Source organism: Dunckerocampus dactyliophorus, chromosome 4, assembly GCF_027744805.1.
Source record: "Dunckerocampus dactyliophorus isolate RoL2022-P2 chromosome 4, RoL_Ddac_1.1, whole genome shotgun sequence".
Classification (NCBI taxonomy): Eukaryota; Metazoa; Chordata; class Actinopteri; order Syngnathiformes; family Syngnathidae; genus Dunckerocampus; species Dunckerocampus dactyliophorus.
The window spans coordinates 35796186-35819304 of NC_072822.1; the positions used below are offsets into that span (position 1 = coordinate 35796186).

The window sequence follows — 23119 nt, forward strand, 5'->3', positions numbered from 1 at the left end:
TTGAGAAAAGAATGCAAATTTCACCAGAAGAAATTTTTTTTCCAGCAACATCGGAGTCATCTTGTGATGAAGACGCTTTTACTTCTTCTTCTTTTACTTTTATTGTTGATTTATTTTGATAAAAAGATGCGGAGGGAAGATTCTTCTTCTAACGTGTAACTTTTTTCCCCCGAACATTTTGTGTTTTTAATTTGCTCACATAAAGAAGAAGGACTCGTTTAGTTGGGCGGTAAATCTTTTCTTATTGTTGCTTTGTGTCCCCCCCCCCCCAGAGCTCCATGAACAGGATGGCGGTGCAGGCGCTGGAGAAGATGGAGACGCACAAGTTCAAGGCCAAAGGGAAAGGCCAACGCGAGAGCGGCTGCGTGGCGGCCGACTCGCTGAGCAGCAGCTCCACGTCGGACTGCGCCATCTGTCTGGAAAAGTACATGGATGGCGAGGTACGCAAAATACGCCTTTTCTACACAAAACCTCCAAACATGGAATAAAGGCGCGTTCTTCAAGGAAAATACCTTCCGTGTTAGCAGGAAAAGCCACGTAGCAGATCCAGCGGGCACTACAAAATAAGACTTCCTCCAAAACATCGCTAATTGTCTTGAAAAAGATTGTTGTTGTTAGAAAAAATGACTTTTTATTTGATCAATTTTTCAGGAAAAAAATGTTTTTTAATCTGACCAGAATAAGAAAAAAGTCATATTATCATAAGACAAATGATGATATCATCAAAAATTAATAGTTTAAAAAAAAGTCATAATATTACAAGAAAAAAAACTCCAGAAGAAAAGTCCTAATTTTTCAAGAAAATCGGTGTGGTGTTTCAATTTTAAAAAGTCCCAGTTTTACCAGAAAAAAAGTTTTATTTATTGATTTATCTAAAGAAAAAAAGCTAAAATAAAACAGGAACAATAAGCCTTTTTTTCTCCTCCAAAACATAACAAATTGTCTTGAAAAATAGGATGTTTTTGTTGACTTTTTAATGGTGAGATGAGAATACATTTGGGTTATATATAAATATTATTATTATTTTTAGAACTATTATTATTTTTCTGAGAAAAAAAAAAGTCCTAATCTGACCAGCATAATGTGGAAAAAAACAAGAAAGTCATAATATTACAAGAAAAAAAGTATAATTCTGCAGAAAAAAATGGTAAAGTTGTATTTAGTGATTTATCTAAAGAAAAAATAAGCCTTTCTTTCCTCCAAAACAAACAAATTGTGTTGAAAATTAAGTTTTTGTTAGAAAAAAATAGTGAGAAGAGAATAATGTTGGGTTTTATTTCTTATTTTTATTTTATCAATATTATAGAGAACAAATGGTATTTTGATGAGAAATGTTACAATTTGTCAAGAAAAAAAGGTGTCATTTTTTTAAAGAAAAAGTCCAAATCTGACCAGAATAAAGTTGCATTTTGAAAAAAAGAAAAAGTCATAATATAACAAGAAAAATAATCCCTTCATAAAAAATGAAGGAAGCTGCTTTTTTGACAAGAAAGTCCTGATTGCAGCAGAATAACGAGACTAAAGTTGTTCCACTTCTTATCATCTCAAATGTTTCCTCTCATCTCACCAACGTCATGTGATCATACAATCAATCCATATCACAAGAAAAAAAGATCTTTTTTTCCCAAAAGTCCTGATTTTACCAGAATAAAGTATTTATTGATTTATCGCAAGAAAAAAAAGTTAGAATAAAACAAGAACAAGCCTTTTTTCTGTCAAAAATAGCCTTGAAAAATAGGATGTTTTTGTTAGAAAAAAAATACAAATGTAATATTTTCCAAAAGAATACAACTTGTTTTCTCATAAAATCCCCCCCAATACGACTTTTTAATTGCTTTCTGTTGAAAACAGTTTTTTCCAGGTAGATACTGTAAATCAATAAATACGTTATTCTGGTAAAATTAGAACTTTTTTGGAAAAATGATACTTTTTTCTAGTCAATAAAACAACTTTGTTAATATTTTTATGCCAGTGTGATTATTGATCTTGTTGGGACGTGTTTCTCTAAAAAAGGGCTTATTTCTTGTATTGAGTGGACGTAATGGACGAATGTGATGTCTGCTCAAGTGGCCACTGGCGGGCAAAGCAATCCCAGCGTGAAGCAGCAACAGTAGAGTGGAATTTCCCCTCACGTGCACGGAGACGTTGGCAGGCCCGCCATCTTCCCTGGCGCACCTGGCCAGATAACGCCGTCCTAGCTCAGCCTGTCTGGGATGTCGTCACACGCTTCCTGTTTCCCCAGCAGGCCCCAAAGCGGCTTATTGTCATCTTCCGCTCACGGCTGGCCCTCATTAAGAGGACTCCTCTCAGTCGGGGGTCAAAACACACAACAGAGCCTCGCTACATACCGGAAGTGGCCGCAGTTTAGTTGAAGGCAAAGAAGTGAAAGGATTTGCTGCCACCTTGTGGACAATACATGGAAAGCAGGAAAGAAGCCTGGAGTTGTGATGGTCTTGGTTTTGTGTTCCCGCTGCAGGAGTTGCGGGTCATCCCCTGTGCTCACAGGTTCCACAAGAAATGCGTGGACCCTTGGCTGCTCCAGCATCACACCTGCCCCCACTGCAGACACAACATCATCGGTACGCGCCTCTTTTCATGATTTCATACAAAAAGTCCGTTAGAGTCATTTCTTTTTCTCAAGACAAAAGTCATCTAGTTAGAGGGAACAAAATAATCATATTTTCTGAAGAAAGATGGAATTTTAGGGGAAAAAAAGGTTGAAATGTGAGAAAAAAGTAATATTTTTATTTCTAAAAAGCAAAATCTTGTAGTAGTATAAGAAAAATATACTGTCCTTTCATGAGAATGAAGATGCAAAAAAAGAAAAAAAGAAAAAAAAATAATCTTAGGAGAAAAAAAAAGTGTGTGTGTGTGTATATAAATATATATATATATGCATATATATGTATATATACAGTCAAACCTGTCTTAGCGGCCACCTTTATAGAAGGGCTACCTGCCTATAGCAGCCACTGAAAAATCCCCCGCAGCAAATTTACATGTTATAGACCCTGTGTATAGCAGTCACCTGTCCAACGCGGCCAGCGGCCACCCATTTTGTCTCCCTTGGTCAATATCTGACCGCATTTAGCGGCCAAACTACCAACTCAAGTTAAAAGTTTAATTTTCCAATCAATGAAGGCGTCGTGTGTAGACTTTAATTACTGAGTCCTAGCTCAGTCACAATCATTCACAAGATCCACACAAACTGTCAGTTGTTCCACACAAAAAAGCCGTCTTCTTTTGAGCTTGCTATTTCCTGGTCAAACATGTAACTTTAAGAGCATTTGCACCAAAACATTACAGCAAAGTATGCTGGGAACAGGACGTGCTCCCAGCGACGTTACAATAAAAAAAAAAACATATGCTAGCATGCATGCGGCAGCGGGAGCAAAACTGAGTTGTGGTTGTAATTGAAGTATTTTAGAATGTACTCACGTTATTTTTCATCACTCCTCATCCACAAATCCATCAAAGTCCTCATCTTCTGTATTCGACACAAAAAAGCCGTCTTCTTTTCCGTTCGCTACTAGTCTGTTAACTTGTCAGTGTTATTCAGCTCCGAAGCAAAGAAGGAAACTTCTCCTGTTGCTTCTGCCAACTTTATTTATTGAACGCGGCCACCAGACAGCAGCTCAGAACACACACACATCTCTCAGCATCGTCTCTCCTTCCTGCTTGCCCACAAGGCAAAGGTTAAACAAGCCCCACTACATAGCTGTCCAGCCAATGCCTGTAAGAAATGACACCGTTTATTTCCTGGTGTGCACTGGTCAATACTGTAATGCCGCTTGTTGTGGGGAAGGAGAGACTCACGTCGCCGATGCACTTTAATGGCTTTATTAACAGCGGAGAACACTGCAGGACTTTACATCCACGCCAACATAAACACACTTCCCAACTCTCTCCAAACTCACAGCTAGCACTGAGCCTAGCTCTCCTGCTCGGGACGCCCACCGTCACTTCCCGTCACTTCCTGATGAACTAAAGATGTAATGACACTCTGCCGTATAAAAAGTAAAATATAAAAAAGAAGCGTAAGACATTACTAGCACAGCTTTGTTCTGTGGGTGGTGGATATATTCTATCAGTTATTATTAAGCCTCTAGCTTCCTTTTAGTAAGTAAAAACCTTGGCTATGATTGCACTACATTGTCATGTAGACCTACAAAGTACACTTGGAAGAACAAGAGGTGAATAAATGTATTGCAACTGATGTGAAACTGATGAGGGGTAGGATTAAATAAGCTTTGCTTCTTCCTACTCCTTTTTGGACATGCAAAATTGTGAATTGTACTATGTGATGTGCTACTATTTGACTCATATGCATGTTCAGGATGAATTAAAACCATGAACCATAATAATAACAAGCCTAGTAGTGCTGTACAACTTTTATCCACAGTCCGCAGTGCCCTCTACTGGTCAACATTATTATTTCCCCCCCCCCCCTTTTTTTTTCTTCTTTTTTTTCCTCTACTGGTCAACATTCAAACTGGACGCCAACCTGTCTATAGAGGCCACCTGTCTATAGCAGCCACTTTTGCAGACTACCTCTAGTGGCCGCTATAGACAAGTTTGACTGTATGTACATATGTATATATATATATATATATATATATATATATATATATATATATATATATATGTATATGTATGTATATATATATATATATATGTATATGTATGTATATATATATATATATGTAGGTGGCCGCCTTGGTCAGGTGACTGCTATACACAGGGTTTATAACGTAAATTTGCTGCGGGGGATTTTTCAGTGGCTGCTATAGGCAGGTGGCCGTTCTATAAAGGTGGCCACTAAGACAGGTCTGACTGTATATATATGTATATGTGTGTGTGTATATATGTATATGTATATGTATATATATATATATATATATATATATATATATACACACACATACATATATATATATATACATAAACATTTTACTATGCATGTGACAATAAAACTCTTGAATATTGTTGAAGAAAAGGTTGCAGTATTATGAGAAAAAAGGTTTTATACAGTAATTTCAACAAGAAAAGAGAAAAACAAAGTATAATCCTTGCTTGTTGAGCCTGTAAATAAATAATTAATAAGCGTGCTGTTGTTTCTTCTCACAGAGCAAAAGAAGGGAAATCCCGGACCCTCATGCATGGACCCTGGTAACCCAGTCCACGGGCGTCAGCAAAGGGTGGTTCTGCCAGTCCACTATCCAGGAAGAGTCCACCGTGCTGGCCAGGTGACCGCCTACCCGACGAGAACCAGCATGGACCCCCACGGTAATGCCGTCACAGTACTCACAGTGGACCAGCACCCGGATCCTCAGGGTCTGTACCCGCCCCCGTCGACATCTTCCTTCCTGCGGAGCTACCACCCCACCCTCCATGTGGACCACTCCCTCAACCCCCACCACTGTGGACTAGAGCACCGGGGACCCCCCGCCTACCAAGCACAGCCGCACCACGCTGCTTTTAAACGTCCCAAGTTCCATGGCCGCAACTTCTCGCGGGCAGCGTGCTTCTCGCAGTACGAGACAATGTACCAGCACTACTACTTTCAGGGCTTGACTTTCCCCCAGCAGCCCGAGGGTGGCCCAGGACCCGCGGGTCTAGGCGGGGCTCACAAGGCCCACCACAGCAGGGCCTTCCAGCAGGGACTTTTGTACCCCACTGTGGTGCACATGGCTCCGGCCTCCTCCTCGAGGATAGGGGATAGCGGCAGCATGTCTGGCCTGAGCTGCTACCACGGCCATCGCTCGGTGTGCAGCGGCTACCTCGGTGACTGCCCGGGCAGCGACAGCAGCAGCAGCAGCTCAGGCCAGTGCCACTGTTCCTCCAGCGACTCCATGTTGGACTGCACTGAGGTCAGCAACCAGGGAGTGTACGGCAGCTGCTCCACCTTCCGCAGCTCACTGAGCAGTGACTATGATCCTTATGTCTACCGGAGTAAGAGCCCTTGTAGGGGCTCCACAGGGGAGGTGGCGACTTCAACTTGCCCCTCAGTTCCTCCTGACGAATCATCATCCCCCGGACCCTTGGGACATGACTGCCTCCAGCTTCTTGCCGGGGCATCGGCATATAACACGGGGGACCACCTCTCCAACTGCAGCTTAGAACCCAACTGCAGCAGTCGATCGTCACTGGAACCCAGGGAGAACAGCAGCACTTGTGCTACCTCAGGCGCCGCTTCGGAGGCCGCCGGGACAGACCACCGGGCGAAGGCGGCCCACGAGGAAGCGGGGGAGCCGGGGGCTGCGGCCTGTAGCTGCTGCTTCGAGGTGCTTCCTCAGAACGCGGACTCGGACCAAGCGGGACGCTGTCACAGGGGGATTGACTTTCAGAGCTCTGCCTCCAAGAACTACTTTACTTCGGAGCACTCGTGCCCCCCCTCAGAGCCCATAAGCTATGATGGATTACCTTGCTGTTTTTACAAAGAGATGAAGGTCCACAGGGCTGCGATGGGTCGCTACGCAGAAGACTACGCCGTGAATGTGCAGTACACAGACTCAGAGGCCTGCTCGGGTCAGGTCTGCTGTGAACTCAACCAGAGAATACCCATAATTCCCGAGGACACGGATTGCGAAATTGGCGAGGAGACGCATCACAGCAGCATGTTGCCCACCAGCGTCACGCTGGAGACAAAGCAGGCACCCGGAGAGGACTACTTCACCTCGGGACAGTTCAGAAGACAGACAGAGGAGACCAGGGCTTTGTTTCACCCTCAACTCTCTGCATTTGGCACAAGTACAGAGGGTGGGGTGGGCATGTAACAATTAGCATTTTGGTACCATAGCACCATCAACACCTCCAAGTCCGAGTCCATGGTTCTCGTCCGGAAAAGGGTGGCGGGTCATCTCCGGGTCGGGGATGAGATCCTGCCCCAAGTGGAGGAGTTTATGTACCTTGGGGTCTTGTTACCGAGTGAGGGAAAGATGGAACGTGAGATGGACAGGCGGATTGGTGCGGCGTCTGCAGTGATGCGGACTCTGCATCGGTCCTGTTTGGTGAAGAGGAAGCTGAGCCGAAAGACAAAGCTCTCAATTTACTGGTCGATCTTCGTTTCTACCCTCACCTACTGTAAGGTCATGAGCTTTGGGTAGTGACCGAAAGGACAAGATGGCTGGGACAAGCAGCCGAAATGATTTTTCTCCGTCGGTGGCTGGGCTCTCCCTTAGAGATAAGGTGAGAAGCACTGTCATCTGGGAGAAACCCGGAGTAGAACCGCTGCTCCTTTGCATTGAGAGGAGCCAGGTGAGGTGACTCGGGGATCTGGTCAGGATGCTTCCCGGATGCCTCCCTGGGGAGGTGGGAAGAGCTGGACAAAGTAGCCAGGGCGAGGGGAGTCTAGGGTTCCCTTTTTAGGCTGCTGTCCCCCCCGACCCAACCTCAGATAAGCGGAAAATGGATGGATGGATGAATGGTACAACAGCAGTCAGTCATTCAAACCTTTAGTGGCCTTGCTCTGTTGAATGTTAGCACGTCGGAATGTGTCATCACTCACCTTCATTCCTGTGGCCCCAACAAGCCGCTCTTTAAATTACGAACCAGCAGGCTCCGCTAATTGATGTCGTCATGCACACCAACGCTCACTGCCTATCAAGCCTCAAATAGTCTGGACGGTAATAGCGAAACCAAAAGTAACTATTTCAGCAGGGAACCTTTCTATGACACGTCTTACTCTGACGGGGACAGAAGGCTAAGAAATGCCACCGAGCGGTACCGTTTGGTTCTGTTTAGTTCGGTATGCTTGGTTAGCATTGCTAAAGTACCAGGTTTGATTGTTTTCTTGCAAGTGATCCGGTTTCCCCATAAAAGGCTAATTCCCGATCTGAATCGTCCCGCCTTTCTTATCGTGTGTGGTCGCAGTGGTACACCATGGTACGCTTGCTAAGCCACACTGCCGTCCGTTCATTGTTCGAGAGGAAATAGTGTCACAAACGACGATGGAAGGAGGATTCAAAGGGTGGCTAGTTAGGGATGAAATGGCACATGGTTTCATTTACCCTTTATTTTGGTTTCAATATCGGTTTGGCACGCGCGGTTAATGATTCACTTTTTTAGAGTTCAATCGCAGGAGTTTTTTGTTCCTTTCCGCCCCAAAGCATCACACTTTTCAGTGAAACTAAAGTGACGGTCGCTGTAGTACACTTTGGTACGCATGTCGAGGGCGGCGCTAAGCCACGCTGCTGTCTGTTGATTGTTCAAGAGACAACTGTCCCAAAAACAGAAGGAGACTGCAGTTATCGTACTATCTCAAGTTGTTAAACGTAAGAAGTCAGACATTAAGGGGCTACGTCGTTTATTTTGCTGTAACGAAACATGGCTGAAGGCAAATCAGACAGGACCGGGCGAGCTCTTTTTGCCAAATTTGAGCAATACCGGTTCAGTACGCCTGAGTAGCGCTTCTGCTTGAAGGTACCTGCTTCCGGTTGTTGTTTTTTTTTTTTTAAGGGTGCATCCGACCTGGGCGGTCCTACTTTTCAGGAAAACACGAACCCCGGTTGCAGTGGTACGCAGTTGTAGGTCAGCCTAGTCACTCAAGGAAATGATCTGACTTTATTTTAAGATGGGCAGCGAAGCCTGTTTTTTTCTCCAAGTGGTGGGCGTATACACGGGGCGTGTCAGAGATGGTATCATGTCCACAAAGAAGGAAGACGTTTTCCTTTCAATATGCCATGAAAAGATGCAACTTCGAGCGGGTGTTTGAGGGCCTCTTCTCTCAAACGTGGCGCACATGAGGGAGGCAATTGTTTTTTGTAATTAGCTAACTGTACCACGGTGCTATCCCATTTCTTTTGAAAATCAATGAGTGACGATCAAGATATTTTAGTAAAATTTGAATAATATCAATAGCAATACAGTATACTAGCATACTGAACCAAACTCTACCGTACCGCTCCGCTTGGTGGCTCACAGGCACTGACATCCCCGCTATCACTGTACAGTGGAACCTTGGTCAGCGTCCTTAATCCGTTCCACAAGGTCTGACTCTAACCGAAACAATTTTTCCCATAAGGTTCCCATAAATCATGTAAATCCAATTCATCCGTTCCAGGAAGCCAAAAATGTTAACACAAAACACATTTTTATGGTTTAACATGCAGAAAACAACCGGAAAAACATATAAATGATGAATGGAAGGCATAAATGAACATTTATGGTGACTTTTACCTTCTTTGAATACGTGATTCTTGACAGGACTGAAAACAGGAAGGTGGTGGTGGTTGATCTCGCTGCCACATCTAGTCTTTGGGAACAATCACATCTTCAGCGAAGGTAAAAGTAACCTTAAATGTTCATTTATCCTTTTCATTCCTCATTTATGTGCATTTAGAATTGTTTTATGCACGTCAAACTGTCATTTTTGAGAGTCGACCGCTGATGACGTCATAGACGGGCGTCATTTTGTTTTGCTAGCTAGTAGGATGCTAACACGGAAGGACGTTTTATACGAAGAACACAGTTGGATTCTTGCATTGTATTAGCAGGCGCCATATTGTACGCTAACTGGAGAATGCAAACTGGGGCAAAATTGTGGCGTAAATTTTTTTCCGATGTTAACCGAAAAACACGCTAACCAAGGGTGGATGCTAACCGAGGTTCCGCTGTGTTGCATCTAGCCTACTTGTACAATACGTGCCCGAGCAAGGGAAGCCTTACAGAACGTGGCTAAGCTGCTCGTAGCGACGCCACTGCACAAGAATCCCCTGCACTCCAGCATCGATTGTCATTGGCTTAGAGAGTCTGTTTCCACTGATGCCCTCCATGCTAATTAAAGACTGTGGTGGTCCTAGCATGTAGCAAAAAAAAAGGCCAAAAGGAAAATAGCTGACGACTTCTGCGTCAAAAGGGTTCCTTTTTGTACTGTGACTTTTTATTTCTGTTTTTTTTTTTTTAAACAATGCAGTTGTAACATAGCACAGTTTAAATCACAATGTGCCATGTATAGTCACACACACACACACACACACACACACACACGTCAATGCTTTGTGTTTGTCCTGCAGACTATCTTTATACTGTTTCTATGAAATATACACACATTGTCTACATAGCGGACGACCTTCCCAAATAATTTATAGCCTGTCATCTAATCTTGCCTTTTGCATAGAAATATGTACCAGAACTTTTTTTTTTTTGGGTGGGTGGGGGGTGGGGGGTGGGTGGGGGGGGGGGGGGGGGGGGGGTTGTACTTGAGTCACTATTTAATTTTTGCTGTTTGTTTGTAGCACTTAAGAAGATGTAAATGTGTACAAAAAATATAATTATTTTCTGTCACGACCATCACAGATTTTTTTTGTTGTTTTTTTGAAAGAAAGGCTTAGAGATCAATCTGTGTATATTTCTGTACCTGTATCGCAACACATTTCATTCATGGAAATATGTTCTCGGAATATTTATTGACTAATATATTTATCTTGAAGCCATGTCTTATGTTCAGAGTTTATCGACAAACGAGCAGAATCACTTAGATGGGACTCTGTAAATACGTGGTAATTGCACACGAGACGATTCAATCTTCTGACCAAAAAAGCAAAACAAAAAAAAAAAAAAACATTTCAAAAACTTTAGTACCATACAGTTTTTGTAATTAAACAAAGTGTACAAAGATGTGTAAAATATACAGTTTTATTCAAGTAATCCTGCTGTGGTGTCCTGTCTTTCATGATTAGTGTATTGATGGTCTGCTCGTGGAGGCAGACCCCTAACCACGACGTGCTGCTAGATGTTTTCAGTGGGGATGCTGCCCATTCCCACGCTGACCGTCCGTGGAGTGAGATCCACGGATACCGATCACATGGATTAACTGTCGATTTCTCAATATATTTACAGTATGATGAAGCTGCCGTTAGACGACTCCAGGGGCCCCCGGTAAATACAGTGGTTTACTTTCGGGTCCCTTCTCGGCTCAATACGGGTGTTGGTAACCGTACGTGACACGGCACGCCGATCGGTTTTCGTGATCGGCTTTGAAAGGCGTTTATCAACATATGCTGATCACGTGTTTTCATGAAAATCGGAATCGAAGCATTTTGTTAGAAATTGGGTTGCCAAATGCACTAAAAAGTACACCATGCGTTTACACCAGTGGTTGTCAAATGGTTTGGCTACAGTTCCCACCGTCACCCCTCAATGACAGGCGGCTGATTTTAAATTGCTGCTCCTCCAGCAGATATCTGTAGCTGTGTGTTGGACGAACGGTACAAGCTTGACAAAGTCACCCAGAAACTTAGCATGCACCCCCTGGCGGCACAGCAAACCCATAGCATACACCACATGTGTCAAACTGGTGCCCTGGAGGGCCGAGACGCTGCAGGTTTTCTCTCCAACCAGTTTCTTCAGCAGGTGATTTAATTGATGAGCTCCTTCCCTCAAACTGAAGGTGTTGATCATTAAAATCACCTGCTTTAGTGACTGGCTGCAAAGAAAACCTGCAGTGTCTCGGCCCTCCATGGCACCAGTTTGACACCCCTGGCAAACACACACACACAACATGAGGTGCATTCACAGACATCGGGTCATTACATTGCTTTTTTTTTTGCCGCGACCCACTTTTTAGTCCTGACCCACCAGTTGAGAGTCAGTGATTTAAAGGATCCATAAAGAAGGTACGTGGTATTCATTTATTACAACGAATGTTATGATTTCTACCCAGGAAACAGCGACGTCTCACCAGATAAATACTGTCCAGTCAGCAGAAGGTGAGGAGCTGAGGCCTCATGCAGCCAAAGAGTCCGCCGGTCCGTGTCGTCACAGCTTGAAACCAGAGTGAAGCGAGACCACTCCTCCAGTCAGGTTCTTGTAGCGCACGCAGTAGAAGCCCGCCTCCTCCATCATTTGTGTAAACTCGTCCTGCAGGAGGGGGGAAAAAAACGCAAGGAAAGGTCATCCCAAATTCTTAGACGTGGATACTGGCAGGAAGTAGCACACCTGTTCCAATAAAAATCTCATTCATTTCATCATGTAATGCAGGGCTGTCCAAACGTTTTCCCTCCAGCGAGAGGCCACATCGTGAAAAATGAAAGGACGAAATGAATGAAATTTCATCTCAGCTTTAACTATATAACTTGTTAGCATAGCATAGCATAGCATAGCTACATGTGCTGCTTTACAAAGTATCCAAGTGGCAAAGTTCATTCTGACTTTTTTCTTGTAAATTTACAACTTTATTCTCGCCATGTTACGCCGTTTTAAATGTCCGAGAAAAAAGGCGTAAATTTACGACTTTATTCTCGTAAATTTACAGATTTTTCCTGTACCTTTACAACTTTATTTCTCGTACATTGATGACTTTATTCTTGAAAATGTATGACTGTTTTTCATAAATCTATGACTTGTTTGTAAATTTATGACTTTATTCTTATAAATTTACGACTTTTTTCTTGTAAATGTACAATTATTTTCTTAAACTACTGAGAAAAAAAGTCATAAATTTACGTGAATAAAGCTGTAAATTTACGACTTTTTTTCCTTGCACATTAACAACTTTTATCGTGACTGTACGACTTTTCTCAAAAATTTACAGATTTTTCCTGTACATTTACAACATTATTTCTCATACATTGATGACTTTATTCTCGAAAATGTAAGACTTTTTCCCGTAAATTTATGACTTTTGTTCGTAAATTTGTGACTTTTTTTCTTGTAAATGTACAACCATTTTCTTAAATTAACGAAAATAAAGTTGTACATTTGTGACTTTTTTTCCTCATAAATTTACGGCTTTATTCCCATACACGAACTCAACTTTTATTAATATCAACTTTGCTCTTTTCTTCCCCATTTCTGCTGTTTTTTAATATTTATTTTCCAAATATTTCCACTTTATTCCTCAATAATCTCCATAAATGCTGTTCTCCTAATATTACAACTCATATTCCCAGAATATTTTGACTTCATTCCCATATTCTAACTTTTTCCCCAACCAAATTTGACAAAAACTACAACTTTGACTTGTTTCTCATAATCATTACAACTTTAAAAAATATGTAAATATTCTTGACAATTTCTACTTTATGCGACTAAAATTATTTTTCCTCATAATATTACAACTTTATTCCTGTAAAATGACAACTTTCCCCCTGTTAGAATACAAGTTGTTTCTCCTAATATTTAAACTTTATTCTGAAAAATACTTTTTTTTTTCATTTCAACTGTTTTTTTTATTTCCAGATAGTCCATATTTGGACTTTATTCTCATGCCATAACTTTTTGACCCAAACCAAATTTTCCCCAAATTACAACTTTAGTTTATTTTGTTTTCATGTTTTTTTTTATTATTACTTATTTTTTCTTAAATATTCAACTCTATGCTACTAAAATGAGATTATTTTTCCTCATAATATTACGACTTCATTTTTATAAAATTGCCAATTGCAAAATTGTGAATTGTACTATGTGATGTGCTACTGTTTGATTCATGCATGTTCAGGATTAAAACCATGAACCATAATAATAACAAGCCTAGTAGTGCTGTACAACTTTTATCAGCAGTCCGCAGTGCCCTCTACTGGTCAACATTATTATTATTATTTTTTCCCTTTTTTTCCCTCTACTGGTCAACATTCAAACTGGACGCCAAACTGTCCTTAGAGGCCACTTGTCTATAGCGGCCACTTTTGCAGACTCCCTCTAGTTTGACTGTAACTACATGAAACATTATGCAGAGTAATTTACAATAATATACAGTTAGAAATCACCCGGTTTTTGCATGTTTGTTGGAACTTTGTTCAATGGTCCTTGAACACACCATGTAACTTTGTCCCACGCTGCACAGACGGACTACTACACTACACAGTGCTTTTAACTTATCTTTGACCTTATTTGTTGTGTGCACAACCTTCACTGAATTCATGCTAGCACACTGCTAGTTAGCAGTTAGCACACACATCAAACACATCAACCGTAATAATCCTCTCTGTGAAAAACAAAGTCCAGGCTTGTACTGGTGGGTGCTGGCACTGTATTCATTTAGTGCTTTTAATTGGATGTTTTTCCTGTTTTACACAATACACAATAAATACGATCAATTAGATCACTACAATGTATGAAAACAATCCTGTTTGGGAAGGCAGTGGCCAATGTAGTTTGCCTTGCTGGCCACTTGAGGGCAGCAGAAACATCTTGACTATCGTGTTTTGTCTACAAGGTGAATTTCTTCTCACCTGGCCAGGAAACTTGCGGATGCTTTCCACTAAATACTGGTAGGACTTCCAGTCTCCAGCAATCACTTCTCCCAAAACTGGGATGACCTGGAAGCTGTAAGCATCATAAAGCCTACAAAATAAACACACACAGGAAAAGGAACAGAATAGGTTTATCTGCTGTATTTATCTGCCAAAAATCACTTGAACCCCAACCTCCACCAAACCGTAACCCCAAGCCTAACCCTAACTGTAATTCTAACCCCAGCCTTCACCCAGGGTACATACTGGACGCAGGGGAAAAAGCAACTTTGCCACTTTGATATTATCTGTAAGATGCAGTATGCTAACAAGTTGTATGCCTGTACATGCACTATTTCATCTCACCTTTGTCACATACGCCTTTCATTCATATCAGCTTCACTCCTTGCTCTTTTTATAATCCATTTTTGCTGTTTTTTTGTTAACGTTTCCAATATTTCAACTTTTTTCTTAAATAAACGTACTGGTTGTTTTTGCAATAGGAGGACTTTATTCTATTCCTATTTGGACTTCATTCCCATGACATCACAACTTCTTCCCCAACCACATACAAATTTACTTTATTTAGGGTTTTTTTTTTTGTTTCTCATAATATTACAACATAAACAAAGATTTTTTTTATTTCATATTTAAATACGGTGTTAAATAAATAATAATGTCAAATAATGTCATTTTTGTTGCATTTTAACCTCTATTGTTTTTTCCATAATATTACGAGGTTGTTTTAAAATTGCAACTTTTTGTCAGGTTAGAATATTACTTTTTTCGTTTAATATTTGGACTTTATTCTGGTAAAATTCCATCTGTTTTTTCCCCCATTTCTGCTGCTTGTTAACTATTCCAACTTTCTTCTTGAAAATGTTCTTCTCTTAAATATGACTTTACTCCCCGAATATTTGGACTTTATTCTCCTAACATTAGAACTTTTTGTTGTTTGTCATATTATGACCACTTTTAAAAAGTAGTGTCTTTTTCTTTAATATTTCAACTTTATGCAATTTATGCAATATTCCTGTAAAATTAACATTTTCTCTTGTTGGACTGCAACTTTTTTCTCTTCATGTTTTATATAAATAGTTAGTAAATGAAGTACATGAATTTACATGAATAAGAGCCCAAGTTGCACATTTACGGAAAAAAGGTTGTAAATTCACAAGAAAAAAGGCAAAATATAGTGAGAATAAAGTCATAACTTTATGAGAAAAAAGACGTAATATTACCAGAACAAACTTCTTTTGTAAGTGTATGACTTTTTTCTCTCATAAATCTACTGCCTTTTTTCGGTACATGTACAACTTTTTTCTCCTACATTTAAAAAGGCGTGATATTACAAGAACAAAGCCCTAAATTTACGAGAAAAAAGTAATTATGAACAAGAATACCGTAAGGTCTTTTTTTCTTATTAATTTTCAGAAATAAAGTTTTACATGAACACAACCAGCAGATGGCGAGCACACGTGAACTACACCCGCACCATCTAATGACTGACTTTCATGGTATAACTGAAGCAAAAAGTGCGTAATTGTGGTCGTGCTTTATTGCAGGATGCTGATATGGTGACTTACCAAGCCAGCACAGGATTTGTCACTTTGCTGAACTCCAGGCACATGAAGCGACCACCTGGCTTCAGGACCCGCAGCGCCTCCTGCAGGGCCTAAACAGACACGCGGTCCACCATCGGCCATTGGTTCTTTCTGGTTGCCATGGTGACGCTAAAGCCTCTCACCTGCTCTACGTGGGTGACGTTACGAATGCCAAAGGCGATGGTGTAAACGTCAAACTGGTTGTCGTCGAACGGCAGCTCCTCTGCGTCCCCCACCACCCACGACAGACCTCACTCACACACGTATGAATCATTAGTGTATGGCAGACATATTCAACCAGATGTGGCCCATGGACGGCATCAGATGACCCACACAGTTCAAAAGTTGTCACCGCCCCCCAAACAGTTGACAAGCCCTGATGTGTGGATTGTTTTTATACTCACCAGTGCCGACGCCCAAGTTGTCAGCTTTCTCCTTGCCCACTTTCAGCATCTCCTTGTTTATGTCGCAGACTACCGCCCTGCTGTCCCAGGACCCTCCTGCTGCTGCTTCCTCCCCCTCCCTGTCGTCTATAGCGGAGTAGTCGTCCGAGATGTCCCGCCACGACGGCATCTGCAAGGAGCGCGCCATCCGCCTCTTCTGACGCTCCTTCTGAGAGCGGACGTAGTCCAGGAAACGAAAGGCGATGTCGCCTACGTGGCACAAGAGGACACATCATTGGGTACACGTCATGACAATATGTTCAGGTAACTCGTGCACCTGTCCCGCCGGCCACATCCAGCAGGCGCGTGCCCGGCTGGGGGTGCATGGCGTGCAGCAGCGCGTCTTTCCACAGGCGATGAATCCCCAGACTCATGGCGTCATTCATGACGTCATACTTGTGGGCCACGTTCTCAAACACCTTATACACTGCAGAGACAACATCCTCAGCACACACTGGAAGATTTCATATGATTCTTTTTTTTATGAACTAAACTTGTACGTAGTTGTATACACATTTTCAACCAGACTCCATTCAAAAAATGCCTAAACATATTGCCTTGATATCACGATAAAGCTATCATATAAACAAGGTTCACTCCACCAATCTCAAAATTGAACGACTCTTTAAAATTCGGCACAAAAAGCCACGGGTTTTGGAGAGAATTAGATTTTTTGTGCACTTTTCAATGGTGCGAAATCAGCTGCAAACCTAATAGGGGTTTCGTTGAACCGACGCGGCCGTTCTGGTGCCTAATCAATGTCGAATTTTCTCAAATCATTTCTAAAGCCTAGAATTATTCGTGTTATCATCCAGGGAGGCTTGTTCACGAGCTAAGAGATAATTATCTGCTTAACCGGTTAAGTTTTAAATGAAGTTCGCCGTCACCCACCTTTCTTCGCCTTCTCAGCTTCCGGGATAGTCTCAAAACCGAAATGAGTGCTTTTCTCTCCGGTTGCTTCGCTGAAACGACGACAGGACGGTGGCGTCCAACATCGACCTGGCAGACGGGAAACACCGGCGGAGGGGACGGAGACCTCTCCGTGAGTCAGACGGACAACTCTCCGAAGTAGCATTCTCATGGAGGCCGCCATCTTGACCAACGTTACGCTAGTCCGGGACGTCATGACGCCATCAACAGGCGACAATCAAGTAATTTTTACGTTTCAGAATCACAGTGAATAATAAAGAAAACCACTTTAAAAATATGTTAAGATTAAACATACAATTGGTCAGATTAAGACAATACTTTTGTTGACGTTCGTTGGGGTTAAATGTTTATAAATGATGCATTTATGCATGATGAACCTCTTTTTTTGTTTGCTATTGCATTCAATAAAAGGGCCTCCATTCATGGTTCATGGTTTTAATTCATCCTGAACATGCATGAGTCAAACAGTAGCACATCACATAGTACAATTCACAATTTTGCATGTCCAAAAAGGAGTAGGAAGAAGCAAAGCTTATTTAATCCTACCCCTCATCAGTTTCACATCAGTTGCAATACATTTATTCACCTCTTGTTCTTCCAAGTGTACTTTGTAGGTCTACATGACAATGTAGTGCAATCATAGCCAAGGTTTTTACTTACTAAAAGGAAGCTAGAGGCTTAATAATAACTGATAGAATGGTTGAAAGAGTGTTTGATTGATTCATAGTTGCAACATAAGTATTTCAGCATAGCATCTATATGGTTGGCCAGCCAGTACTGGTGTACAGAAACATTTTTAAATCATGCAATAGCTTTCGGTAAAATGCAGTAAAAAAAAAAGTGGTGTAAAAGTTGAATCCATTTTTAGAACAAATATTTGAGTAAGAACCAAAATTTCAGAGAGAAATATTAGGGAAAACTATGAATATTCATTAAAACGACTAGAAGTGGCAATTGATAATAAAACATGTATTAATAAAACAAATCTTTAAAATAATTTGATGGATGTGTAATAATGATAATAATTATTATTAAATAATAATTATATATATATAAAATAATAAATATATATAATAAAATGCATATAACGCATATGCAATTACACTCAGTCCCCTACTAACGAACGTCCGACGTGCGAACTTTCGGAGATACGAACAAAGCCGACTAGTCCATATTTTCATGTGTTTTGCCTTATAAAGTCCATATTTATACTGTTACATGCTTGACCAGCAGAGGGCACTGTGACACTGCTAATGGGACCAACAGCGGTAGAACAACGCTAGAGAGCAAGCTACATTGTTAGCTGTATAATACAACTGGGACAGAGCGTGTGATTAAAGTTGATGAAGAGTTAATAGGCCTGCTTAATTCTACACCACCCACAGAACACTACCTCTTTTAGAAGAGTCTAACCACCACCACCATTTGTACTTTTTTTCAATAACTCCTCTTCCTCCACCACAACGACGTATGCTGGACCACTCCTCTTCAAAGGTAAATAACATTTATCATTACGTATTATTATATCACTTTTATTATTGTTTTTTTCATTCATTATCCTGGTTTAATATTACTACTGCATCCAAACTCATATTTACATACATACACATATACTGTATATGTATACATGTACATGTAGTACCTATATCATTGGTAATAACATACATACACATATACTGTATATGTATACACGTACATGTAGTACCTATATCATTGGTAATAACATACATACACATATACTGTATATGTATACACGTACATGTAGTACCTATATCATTGGTAATATTACCTTTTCCCTACTTAAGAACAATTCAACATAAGAACGGTCGTCTGGAACCAATTGTGTTCGTTAGTTGGGGACTTAGTTTATATATACTGCTCAAAAACATTAGAGGAACACTTCAAAAACATCCCCCAGGACACCATCCGTAGTGTCATTAGGAGCATGCCCCCACGTTGTCAGGCATGCGTACAAGCACGTGGGGGCCACACAAACTACTGAGAATCATTTTGAGTTGCTACAATGACATTTTAGCAAAATGGACCAGTGTGCTGCATCATTTTTTCACTTTCATTTTTGGGGTGTCTTTGATTTCCCCCCTCTATAGGGTGATCATTTTCATTTCTATCAAATGATGTGGCCTCATTTTGTTACTAATACATCACCCACTTATTATCAGGAAACATATTCAACATCATTTTTCCCCCAGTTTACATCTGATGTGTTTTCTAAGTGTTCCTTTCATTGTTTTGAGCAGTGTATATACAGTATAAATGTAACCCCCGCTGAAGGCACTGTAGCTCTGGGTGGTGCAGGTCTCCTGAGCTCTGCGTTGTGTTTAATGGTGGTAATGAACAGGAGACTTGGAGCTTGTTGCAGACATGGACACCGTTTATTTCCTGGTGTGAGACAATGTGCACTGGTCAATACCATGAGGCTTGTTACAGACTCGGGTCACAGGGCTGATGAACTAAAGCTGCAATTACACTCTGCCCTATATATACAAGGTATATAGCCCACGAGTGAGAGAGGGCGCTATTGAGCCATTACTCCAACCACTGTTAGAACAAGTGGAGTCACAATAACCAAAGTAAACCTGGTACATATGCTGGCATATAATAATTATTTTATATACAGTATAAATTAGAATTATTATGTTGTGTGTTGTTACAAATCTATCAAATGCTTTAAATAATAATAATTCTCTTACAATTGAATAAATTACAAAAATATAATGCAAAAATATGCTGGTAATTAGGGCCGCACGGTGGTCTAGTGGTTAGCACGTTGGCCAACACAGTAACAGCTTGGAGATGGGAAGACCTGGGTTTTTCTGTGTGGAGTTTGCATGTTCTCGCGTGGGTTTTCTCCGTGTTTCCTCCCACATTCCACATTCCAAAAACATGCAGGTGAGGTTAATTGACGACTCTAAATTGCATGAATTGTATGAATGTGAGTGTGAATGGTTGTTTGTCTATATGTGCCCTGCCATTGGATGGCCACCAGTCCAGGGTGTACCCCGCCTGTCGCCCGAAGTCAGCTGGGATAGGCTCCAGCATGCCCCCGCGACCCTAATGAGGAAGAAGCGGTATAGAAAATGGATGGATGGATGCTGGTAATTAAAAACAACTTTGTGTCATAAATTGTCAGCCAGCCGTTATGTGCTGCTTTGTCCACTAGAGGGCGTAAGAGGGCCATTATGTTTTTTTCGTTTCTCTGACTTAATGACTGCAAATCAATAAGCAGTCTTTTTCCTGATCTGTGGTTTGCCTTTTAACGTATTCAAATATTGATCCACTTCTTTGTAATTGTTTTTTTGGTTGTTTTACTTAATTACGTTTCAAAATGACAGATGCATCTTTGTGAGATAAACAATGCATAACTCGATTAAAGAAAAAGGACTAGACAAGCATAGAAGTATGTCATATGTTTCAAATGGATTCACACGTGGCCAACTAAACAGGAACACGTGTCACAAATGAACAGCTAAACCTTTACGTTGAATCTTTGAATACACTCTGTTCCCGTTTTTGTTCCCAGGTTGCAAGCTCGTCCCGTTCCAGGATGAGGGCGGGGGCTGCCAACGGGTCACACATGTCCCTGTGTGAAGATCTGGGAGTCATTCCCCATATCTGATCAACGTTTAGAAGTCACGCTGAATTTGCTGCACTTTTGGAAAAGTGCAGCAAGTTTCTTTGGAGGTTTTTTCCCACACAAGCCAAAGAAAGACTCGATGAAGAGTTGGGGAAACATGCGTACGGTTTTTATTTCTGCAACCGGGACACACGTGAAATAAAACCAAGCAGGTACTGGACTTGTACAAAAAGACTCATGTAGAAAAGAAGAATAATTTACTGTATAAATTATAAATCTCATTATTTCTGCTATGTACATACTGTATGTTCCATGACAAAAGAAAACAACCTCGTCCACGTTGCTTCCCCGCTGAGCACATTTCACACAGCCTGGTGGGATGTTTGCACAACGAGGGTCCAGAACAAACCTGCCCCCGTTTGGTTCTGTTAGCGTCAGACTGGACCGTGGTTCCATTTGCTCCGGCATTTTGAGCCGTCTTTTGTCCCCGTTTTCACATCACGGGTGCCTCTCAAGTCGACCGGCGATGCCATTGTTTCCTCAAAGAGTGGCGTGGGGTGCTTATCTACTCAACCGCAGAAAGCGGCAGGCATCAATTGTTCCTGCGAGTCACGCATTGTTAAGTCTGTCACACAGAGATCCTGAAAAACCATGTATTTGTTTGTCTGTCCATTTCACACAGAGCTCTGTGAAGCGGGATGTTGCCACGACCGTTAGTGTCGGGTGTCCCGCCATTGTGGAAGCACCACATCTGTGCGCATTACGGCTCTGATAACATGTCCAAAGGCGGAAAATTGTCAGGTCGTCACAACATCTTAAGTCATTGTGCCGTTTTTACAGAACAAATACAAATAAAAGTTTTTTTTTTAGCGGCAATAGCCTCTTTCACACAGAGATCCGGCAAAATGGCCGCATCAGAGCCGTAACACAAGAACAGGCTTTATCCACATTTAGCCTTGCACACAGACAGCAGAAAAGGCGAGATATTGCCGCAACTGTGTCGGGTGTGTGTGCGTTACGGCTCTCGTACGAGATCAGATTGTTTTGGTCCCTGCATTCTGTGTTGGTGCCGTTTCTACAGAACATCTTTAAAAAATATCGTTATTTTTCTTTAATTCATTCAATATCAAAAGACGTTTTTATACATCTTTTGGGTTTTTTGCATGAGAGGCAAAAAGAGGTGAGGACGCAACCTAACACTAATGGATGTCACTTTCAGAGCAATTTTAAGCCATAAAAACGGCCACAAGGTGGCAGAAGTGCGTTTGATAAGAGCTCGGCATGTCAATCTGAATGGAAAAAAAATCACACGACAGCAAGGAGGAAGTTGAGGAACGCATTGTCGGGAATTTTTAACGCGTGCACACAAATTGTAAATAGTTCATGGTTATATTTGAAAATAAATTGTCATTTTGATGTAAAACACCCCTGTTTTGTCTTGTTTATGTTGGTATAGTTGTTTAGATATTTGAGCTGTCACAAAAGCAAAAAATAGATGTTTCAAAGTGAAAGTTATGCTTGAAACGTATCTTTTCACAAAAGGATGGTTTTCTCCCATTGCCCATTCTCCTGAAACGTACCTACGTTCTCCTGCTGATTACTAAAGAACACAAAAAGGTAGAAACTGGCTTTTTTTCTGACAAAAGACAAGAGTGTAAGCTTTCTTTTGGTAGCTTCCATGTTTCTAAACCATAGAACACAATATTCTGTGTGCCTTGAAAAATGGCTGGGACTGAATGAGTTAATATTCATCTCCATGTCACTAAAATATTATTTTTCCTCATAATATTACGTTTCACACGTAAAGATCCAACCTTTTTTGTGTCTTAATATTTTAAAATTACTGCACATTTTTGCTGTTTTTACATGTTTTTGTTTGTAGTTTTCTTATTAAATTATATTTTTAGAATTTACTGTGGGCCAATAAAAAAAAAAAACAGCTGCAGGCCACAAACGGCCCTCGGGGCCACACTTTGGACACCCCTGTTGTGCATGGAACAAAGCCAAGGCAGGATATTTCCCAACTATGCGTGCCGTGTCCCAGGGAGGAAAATTGCCGGATCGTTTTGGTCCCTTCATCCTGTGTCGGTGCCGTTTCCACAGAACTGCAACACCAACGTCAGAAAGCCCTAAAAATAACTCAACTACCCTTTTTCCACACAGGCACCTTGCAAAATGACCACGTCACGTCCGCAACAGAAAAGCTGGCATTTGACCCGCCTCTGACCCCGCCTCCAAAGGTGCAATATTGCCCCGTGATAGAAGGGAAATGTCGGATGTTAGAGGCTGTGTGAAAGGGGCTATTAGCCTGAACATTGGCGTGAGCACGTCTCTTGAAGTTTTGGACTTGCTGCACGGCCGTAAGACCATGCCACT

General features: G+C 41.4%; 3 protein-coding genes across 7 annotated transcripts in view; 1 reads left to right on the plus strand and 2 right to left on the minus strand.

Moving 5' to 3' along the window:
* znrf3 (zinc and ring finger 3) overlaps window positions 1–10142 on the plus strand; it is a 94201-nt gene extending 84059 nt beyond the window's left edge. For all 3 annotated transcript variants that reach the window (XM_054772972.1, XM_054772970.1, XM_054772971.1), the window contains 3 exons: window positions 273–440; window positions 2477–2579; window positions 5128–10142. In XM_054772972.1, the coding sequence (XP_054628947.1) occupies window positions 273–440; window positions 2477–2579; window positions 5128–6776 (1920 nt within the window). In that variant the 3' untranslated portion in view covers window positions 6777–10142. The remainder of the gene's footprint in view (window positions 1–272; window positions 441–2476; window positions 2580–5127) is intronic.
* coq5 (coenzyme Q5, methyltransferase) lies at window positions 1–17328 on the minus strand. Of its 2 annotated transcripts, XR_008570007.1 has the most exons (8): window positions 17110–17328; window positions 16496–16645; window positions 16180–16428; window positions 15919–16025; window positions 15758–15846; window positions 14172–14283; window positions 11681–11859; window positions 1–2559 (listed from the first exon to the last, which is right to left on the minus strand). XR_008570007.1 is itself a non-coding variant. In XM_054773007.1 (7 exons), exons 1-7 carry the CDS (start codon window positions 17309–17311, stop codon window positions 11758–11760), a joined length of 1011 nt encoding a protein of 336 aa, XP_054628982.1. In that variant the 5' UTR covers window positions 17312–17328; the 3' UTR covers window positions 11612–11757. The 2 variants fall into 2 exon arrangements, 1 of the variants encoding a protein (XP_054628982.1); XM_054773007.1 differs by lacking the exon at window positions 1–2559 and having other exon boundaries at window positions 11612–11859.
* A 2682-nt stretch (window positions 17329–20010) lies between these two features.
* Window positions 20011–23119, minus strand: part of kremen1 (kringle containing transmembrane protein 1) — a 125168-nt gene continuing 122059 nt past the window's right edge. For both annotated transcript variants that reach the window (XM_054772994.1, XM_054772993.1), the window contains one exon: window positions 20011–23119. This exon is cut by the window's right edge and continues 1369 nt beyond it. The gene's annotated coding sequence lies outside the window, so the exon portion shown is untranslated.